Source organism: Nicotiana tabacum, chromosome 22 (assembly GCF_000715075.1).
Source record: "Nicotiana tabacum cultivar K326 chromosome 22, ASM71507v2, whole genome shotgun sequence".
NCBI lineage: Eukaryota > Viridiplantae > Streptophyta > Magnoliopsida > Solanales > Solanaceae > Nicotiana > Nicotiana tabacum.
In genome coordinates this window covers 52384544-52393229 of record NC_134101.1, presented here as the reverse complement: position 1 = coordinate 52393229, position 8686 = coordinate 52384544, and the positions used below count along the sequence as shown (strand labels likewise).

General features: G+C 32.3%; 1 protein-coding gene across 2 annotated transcripts; it reads left to right on the top strand.

Moving 5' to 3' along the window:
- Positions 1-108: 108 nt before the first annotated feature.
- On the top strand, positions 109-5627 carry LOC107773752 (malate dehydrogenase-like). Of its 2 annotated transcripts, none has more exons than XM_016593178.2 (7): positions 109-363; positions 2991-3149; positions 3284-3459; positions 3661-3938; positions 4045-4180; positions 4272-4383; positions 5243-5627. In XM_016593178.2, the coding sequence occupies exons 1-7, from the start codon at positions 321-323 to the stop codon at positions 5335-5337; spliced, it is 999 nt and encodes a 332-aa protein (XP_016448664.1). In that variant the 5' UTR covers positions 109-320; the 3' UTR covers positions 5338-5627. The 2 variants fall into 2 exon arrangements, with proteins under 2 accessions (XP_016448664.1, XP_016448665.1); XM_016593179.2 differs by having other exon boundaries at positions 200-371.
- Positions 5628-8686: the final 3059 nt, after the last annotated feature.

Sequence of the window (8686 nt, the reverse complement as noted above, 5' to 3'; positions counted from 1 at the left end):
GAATCTCAGAAATTTGCAAAGATGTAAGCCTATAAACGTGGATCATTCACGTGCAAGAATATCTTAAGTTCATTAGATGCGGCCGTACGTCACCGTTTTGCTCAATTAAAGAAAAAAAGAAGGCAGGCTCTACGCACGGCGTACTTTAGCTGCCACCCCTCACAAAATCTCACAATTCAAGACTATCCTTTTAAATATACCTGAAACGACGCCGTACGTTTGACTGCTCGTTCATCTGCCATTTCAGTCCACTGTCAACTCTCGATATCGTTTACTCGTTCGTCTCTCTTCAATCTCTCGAAAAATTCAAATTTCCTACAATGGCGAAAGATCCAGTTCGTGTTCTTGTTACCGGTGCTGCAGGTACTCTTGTATGTTGTGTATACTTCAAAAAGCTTTTATTTATTTATTTATTATTTAGATCTGCTACTCCATTTTTACATTTGCTTTATTTTCACTACTAGTTAAATTGATATTTTACTTGTCATAATTGGATCATTGATCTACTTCTGTTTTGGATTTTAGCCTGAATTTGTTTACTGCAGTTTATAATCTACTTAATGTTAGTCGATCATGCATCTGGCTTCTTAATAAAAATGAAATAAAGTCTGGAGTATGTTAAATAAAAAAGTAGGTTAATAAAAAGAATGACAGGGCGTCTTAAAGACATAATTGATTATATAAGAGTGTTCTTTTTTAACAACTTAAACTTCTATACGAGGAGATTGATGCAATTCAATAGAAGTATAGTTGGTTCATACTTGCTTGCTCACTCTCGATTTGGTGATTCGTTGTTGAAGAGAACAATCGTACAAAGTTATATACAAATCACTCAGGGGCGGCTCAAGGATATGCGGGGCCTAAGGCCAAAGTTTAATATGGGGCCTAAATTTTTAAAAGATAGTTATAACATATATTTTATTTGAAATATATTCTTCTAACTTTTTGAAATACAAAGTTGTTAATAATCTTTTTTATAATCGATTTTCTCTAATTATCTTTATTCAATTGATAACATAGCCAGCTCATTTAATTTTTCTTGAAATATTGTTGATATTAGATAATATTTTATAGAGCAATAGAAGTATAGAATTATTGGAAGATTAAAAGTATTGTTGAACAGTGGAGCTAATGAAATCTTGTAAAAAGAAAGTGAGTAATGAAATATTGGAGAAAGAAGGTGAGTAAGAATATTAAAGAGAAAGACAGAAAGTAAATAAGGGTTTCTGAAATATAAAGAAATTGGAGAAAAAAAAGATTGATTTGGACATATTAAGAAAGGGAGAATGAATTTTTGTATACATTATCTAATGAAGGAGTAAAAGTGAAACGTTGCGAAAACTATTCATCTATCCATTTTTAAATATGTCAAATTATTACTTTATTTACATATCTAAAGAGCTCTATTTTCTTTTATATTAAAAACTCTAATTTTGTATTAAAAAGTACTAAAATATTATTTTTTAAATACCTATAAACCTATTCTTTTTAAAAAATGGGGCCCCCAAATTTGGGGGCCTAAGGCACACCCCTCATCACGTTAGAGCCGGCACGGTTAATCACTACCCCCTTTTCGTATTCAGTTTTAGTGTAAGATGATGGCTCACTGTGCTTTGTTTTACGTCCTAATTGCTACTAGGTAATTTTGTTCCTTTGCTTTTGTTGGCTGTTATATAGATCTTTATAGTCTGATATGTATCAAAGCAAATATTTTTTATAGTGCCTTAATGAACCATCATTGAGTGATCTACTGCATTTCCGTGTGCCTTATAGAGCACTTTTGAAATATGGTCTACTATAAAATGGGTGAAAACATTTACATTCCCCAAGTTTGCTTTTAAAATCAAACTCATCCTCCAACTTTGAACAATTATTATTCTACTCCTCATATCAAAGGTGACTTCTTAAAATGCGTATTTTACCCTCTATAATTTTTATCTCTTACTTATATTCTTTAACATAATGATAAATTTTCATTTTAATTTATGCTATCGACTTACCTATAGAAAAATTAAAAAAAAATCGAAACCAAAAAAAGGTGAGAAGTAATAGTGAAGCATATAAGTTAATGATGTTCAATAGTGAAATAAATGAGAAAAATAAAAAATTACAATAAATAATTTACTCATATCAATAATTTTCTTAATAGCAATCAAAACTCAATCTATTTACAAAATTGAGAATCAAAAAGAGTAATTTTTTTATAAATTATACAATGCAGGTAATAAAAAAATAATGGGCGAAAAATAGAGGTAAATTATATAATAAATTTGCAAAAATTATCGATTTACACTTTACATGAGTTTAAATTATAATTTAGAAAAAAATCTAGTAATAACAATCAAAACTCAAAAGTTTATTTACACATAAACTCAAAAATTTATATACACCAAAGATAATAATAAATAGTGAAACTTAAAATCACACGCACACACCAACATACATTATATGCATTTTAATATACATAATATTAAAATAATAATAATAATATTAAAAAACTAGCAATATTTTTTGTAATAAATTCATAATATAATTATTTTATTTATAATGCTAGTGAACTTAGATTAAATTATATAAATAAGATATAGTATTTTTAACTTATGAATAAATACCTATATTAAAATATATCTAAATAATATAAAAAAGGTATTACATATATGGGGAGTTGAAATTGTGAAGGGTAAACTAGACATTGCGTAGGATGAAAGGATGAAAATGACAATTGTTCAAAGTTGGAGGATGAGTTTGATTTTTAGAGTAAACTTGGGGGATGTAAATGATTTTCACCCACTATAAAATATGTGCTATAGTTTTGTCTGGGTTCATACAAGTTTCCAATGTGTTAGCGAGGCAATTTCTGATGATGTCTTTTGATCGATGTACGGCTGTTCTTACCTCGAACTTAGATGTTTTTTAGCTGCACCATGTCATTTATTGGAATTTTGCAATGGTTTAAATATTACTAAATTGACGTTGTCATTGTTTTCCAGGACAAATTGGTTATGCCCTTGTTCCCATGATTGCCAGGGGAGTGATGTTGGGTCCCGACCAGCCTGTGATTCTCCACATGCTGGATATTCCACCTGCTGCAGAGGCATTGAGTGGAGTGAAGATGGAATTAGTGGATGCCGCATTTCCTCTTCTTAAGGGTTGGTACCTTTGCTCATTTAGTTTCAATGCTTCAATAATGTCACTATGAAGTGTTTCATTTTCTGACCAGCCATTTGTAAGTTGTTGAAAACAAGCATGGGTTTAAATGATGAGTTTGCTGTGTCTCTGTCAGGTGTTGTTGCAACAACTGATGCTGTTGAAGCATGCAGTGGTGTCAACGTTGCCATCATGGTTGGTGGTTTCCCACGAAAAGAGGGAATGGAAAGAAAAGATGTGATGTCAAAGAACGTTTCTATTTACAAGTCCCAGGCTTCTGCTCTCGAGAAGCATGCAGCTTCTAACTGCAAGGTGAGGTGACTGTTTAGGGAATGAATACAGATTGCACCCTACTCAACGTGTCATATGTATTTTTGTTCAACTTTTAGTTTACTTTTAGTGTTTTTATTTTGCATCCTGAACATGCATGGACCATGTTCAGCATTTTGATGCCCATGATATGCAATCATTTTATTTAATGAATTCTAAGATGTTGCCTTTTGTTTATTTTAGGTGTTGGTTGTTGCTAACCCTGCCAATACAAATGCTTTGATCTTGAAAGAGTTTGCTCCATCTATTCCTGAGAAGAATATTACCTGTCTCACAAGGCTGGACCACAACAGGGCCCTTGGTCAAATCTCAGAGAGATTGAGTGTTCAAGTAAGTGACGTTAAAAATGTCATCATTTGGGGCAACCACTCATCAACACAATATCCCGATGTCAACCATGCAACTGTTAGAATACCAGCTGGAGAAAAGTCCGTTCGTGAACTTGTTGCTGATGATGCTTGGTATTCTAAATCTCTGACTGGTTTCTATCATCAAGCAAATGCACTTGGCTTGTTTTTTTTCTTTTTTTTTTCTGTAAAAACTTAGAAGTTATCTGTTCTTTTTTAGGTTGAATGCGGAGTTCATAACTACTGTGCAGCAGAGGGGTGCTGCCATTATCAAGGCTAGGAAGCTTTCTAGTGCCCTCTCTGCTGCTAGTTCTGCTTGTGATCACATACGTGATTGGGTCCTTGGAACTCCAGAGGTAGATCTTCTAACCAGTCACTTATGGTAGATGAATGAAATTCAATTGATTGCAAATTGAAGTAATGTGTATCTCACTCTGAACATTGCAGGGATCATGGGTTTCTATGGGTGTATACTCTGATGGATCATACAATGTACCAGCTGGGCTTATCTATTCATTCCCAGTTACTTGCAAAAATGGAGAATGGTCAATTGTTCAAGGTTAGTAACAGATCTAGTTTCATTCAGACACTGCCATTGGTTTCTCGCTAATTATTTTTATTCACATTTTACATCTGAGCACATGCAAGGTTGTTTACGCCATAATAAGGTTTTCAAAATGAGTATCCCTACCACAGCAACTGTCAAAAGTAAATTGTTAACTTGTGTTATTGGGGAACTAGGATTCAGAATTGGGTACGCCATAATAAGGTTTTCAAAATGAGTATCCCTACCACTGCAATTCGTCAAAAGTAAATTGGTAACTTGTGTTATTGGGGCACTAGGTTTCAAAATTGGGATGAATCCTGCTGCAGTAGTGGGAAAAGCGGGCTTATTTATGTGATTCAAATTGATTGTAAGTTACCATATGTAGCACTTACAAGTGCACTTTGGAGAGGCATCATTTGGGAAAATATTTTGGTATCTGATGATCAGTCATACCCTGAGTATGGGGTGGGTTTCCTTTAACTATGATAAGATAAAGCCACCTTATGCTGACAAAACAGAGAGCCGTTTGGAGATGCACTTAATGTTTTTTCTGAAATTTCTCATTATCCCCTATTAAAGGTTCTACACTACTAAGTCTTATAGATGATCTAAGAATCAATTTAATCTGATAATTGACTTCACTTGTTCTTTTGAATGAAGAGCTTAATTGTTCCTTTTCACTTGATTGTCCATTTCTTTACTTATGTCTGTGATATGCTATAGTTCCATTTAAGGTTGTTTCTCCTCATGGGGTTCTAAGGAATCTTTTAGTTGTTCCGTGTAATAAGGTTACAATCTTGCAGTGGTACTGATATGCATGCATCTGTTGGATGTCCAAGAGGTCTAAGTATCTTCTGTGCTTTTCATCCAGGTCTCTCAATTGATGAGTTCTCAAGAAAGAAGTTGGACTTGACGGCTGAGGAACTCACTGAGGAAAAAGCTTTGGCATACTCTTGTCTTTCCTAAACTTTTTACATTCCGAAAGTAGGTCATATGCCTAGTGGTGGTAGAAGTGGCTTATAGTGCCTAGTGGTTTTGAATAATGCCATTGTTGATCCTTGAGGGAAGTAATGATGGAGATACTTCAGTTGCTTCTAATGCACTTTATTATATGCTGATACTCGAAATTAAACTGTTCTCCCCCAAGAGCAATACCATTTTGTCGGACATATTTTTGGACCTCTTGGTCATTAATGACTTCTCTTCTTATTGGACATATTTTTGGACCTTGGTCATTAATGAGTTCTGTTCATAAACACCCTCAATAATCTCAGCTCTCAATAAAGGTCTGCGTACACCTAACCTTCTCAAACCGCTCTTGTGGGATTATACTGGGTATGTTGTTGACTTGTTGTGCACCTTTGTATTGCCGTTTTATTTTGTTGCATATAACTTCTCTTGTGCCCAAGACTATTGCTGCTTAACAAAGAAAATTAAGATTAGGTTTTGGAAAATCTTATGAGAGTAAAGATTAAGGTCTCTCGAGACCTGATTAATATTGACTGTCATGCAAGATTGCTCGCTCTTTTAGCATAAGGCAGCTCTACAAGTGGAACTAACCACTCATACAATTGAGTGCATTTGTAGGATATCAGCATCAACGCATCTGACTAGTGTGAGACACCCATTCTCCATCATAAACATAGCACTAGAGCTGGTTATTAGGAAAATCAGTTTTTCAGAATATGAAATATTTGAGCCAACGTATCATTTTAGTCACTTGAGAAAACTGAAAACTTATATTCTTTGATTACAGAAATTACATCTTATATCTTGAAGCCCTATAAACGAGGTGCAACAACCCCTACCCTAAAAACGAGGTGCAGTTAAAAGCCATAACCTTTTTATATACTACTATCACTTGTGTCAAGCTCATAACTTGCTCGCTTGACCGAAGGATTTGAGTGGACCAACCAGAGTTGTCTATTCAATATTGGACAAGACATATAGTACCATTCCAGGTCCAATAATAGGCCTAATTGGCCAAATATGTGGTAAGAGCAGTTCATCTAATGATAATTATCTAAGAATTTTGGTTTGAGATTTCATGTTTGGCATGGATATCAACTAATACCAATATATATAAGGGAAAATGACACTATATAGGCGCTCTCAAAATAATAGCCAACAAATATATATTTTATATATACTAGTATCTATGAACGTGTGTTGCACGTTAATAATGACACGTGATAGGTTAAACATTTATTTATATAAAGGAACAATAAATTTTAATTAATGAGAGAAGTTTTATGTATAATAATACAACATTCATCTAAATGTAGAAAAATATTATTACATTAGCATAATACATGAATTTGAAATAAGAACATCATCAAAGCTTACACAAATGATCAATTTTGTCATGTTAGTTAGATAATTATGCATTATGGTTTAAAAGTATTTAATGTGATGGTATCTTAACAAACACTTCTTTGTGGACAATATTTGTGTGTGTGTGTGTTTCCTCCTAATGCTTTGGTTGCTCTGTCTTAACCGGAACTTTTGTTGTCGATCTTGATATCCCTTTTGAAAGTGCAACATACAATTGTTCGTGCAAGAAAATATATTGCAGTAAATATATCCAATATTTAGGATATTTGTCCTTGTACTTTATTTATTATATTTGCGAAACGTAAACATACTACAAATTATTTTCACACAAATTTAAAAGGATATTCCTTAGTTTCGGAAGACGAAAGTTGACTTCAGGGATAAGAATATATTTAGAAGCACATTGACCAGTATCATAATTTTTGCATATATAACGTTATTGTCAAAACTTCTATATATCGTCAGTGTGCTATTACATAATCTATTCGGCGTATCTAAGTTTTTCAGTAGCATGACGGACATATTTTCTTCAAAATCAACCTATATATAATGGAAGATCAATTTTAACTTAGTCTATTATATATACAGTGACACTAACATACGTAACAAATAATAAACTTGACAACAAACATATATGGTAGAATGCCATTTGGTATTAAAGTATTTAAGTATTCTTCTTGGTAGTAATTATTGTTATCATTTTTCGCTGAGTCAAAAACTGAAAAATATTTTATTTTTTACTATAAAATTTTGCAATCCACCTTTTATTTAGTTGATAACATATTTATTTCTGCTAGCTAAGATATCTTTTTAATTCTATCATGGGATTTGTACAAATTGTATTTTAATCTAATGATAGAAATATTTCTCTTATTAAATACACTACTATTACCATTGGGGTTGATAACCAAGTGTTCAGGAAGAACCAAATTATCTTTTATTGGATGCTCTTCTTCGTTTCCGATACGAAGCAAGAAGACACTGAATACTGGATCTGTTCTTACTTTATATTTCTGTTAGTTGAATCTTTTTCATTTGAAGCCAAAAGTATAACTTTGGCAAGCTAGCTTTTACAGTCTATGCTTTTGTCGATTTTGAAACTACTGGTAGTACTTGACATAAATCATCTCCCAAACCATTAATTTTCCACCAAACAGTTCATTAATATCCAATATATCTGTAGAACTCCGGACAATTGTTTCGATCGTTTGACACTTAGCCATAAGTGCTTCATCCCTTATTATCAATTTTGCTTTTCTTATAAATTTAGCACTATTGCTCTGCTTTGATATATTTGTGATGGTTAATTAAGTTGTTTGATGGAGTATATCAAATCTAAATTGGGTCGCCTCACAATAAAATCGTTGTTGGTATACCATTTGCGATTATTGCTAACAAGGTCATGCCTCTTGATATGATATTTGCAAGTAATGCATGACATAAAAATATTATTTTGATTCCGCCAGAGGCATCTACAAAGAATAATTTTCGTTAGACCAGAGTCGAATCTTTATAATATAGTCTTGAAGGCATGTTCTTGTTTATGATTTAGCTTTGATTGTGCTTCCTCAGACACTTATATAGCATTTTGATTCTTATTAATATACTAACCTTTTTACTTTGTATTCTAACGCTCTTTTTATGGAATAAATTTATGTATTCTAAGATTTTTTTAAAACTTGAATAAGAATTTTACTCTTATGATGAATTTTAAAAATAATTGAATTGGATTTTCTTACTAAATAATTATTTAAAATATTTAATTATTTAATTTTAACATAAAAAATAATTTATTCTGTGTTGATTCAGATTTTAATATTAGTTCATCTCTTGTTTTGAATATTTAATTTTAATTATAATTTTATCCACCACAAATTTTATTTTCAAAGAGTAAAAGATTGATATGACATTTCACTTTTAAATCTTTACGTTTGTAGAATCATTAGTGGTATTGACTTACCAACCATTTTTTTCTCTTTCT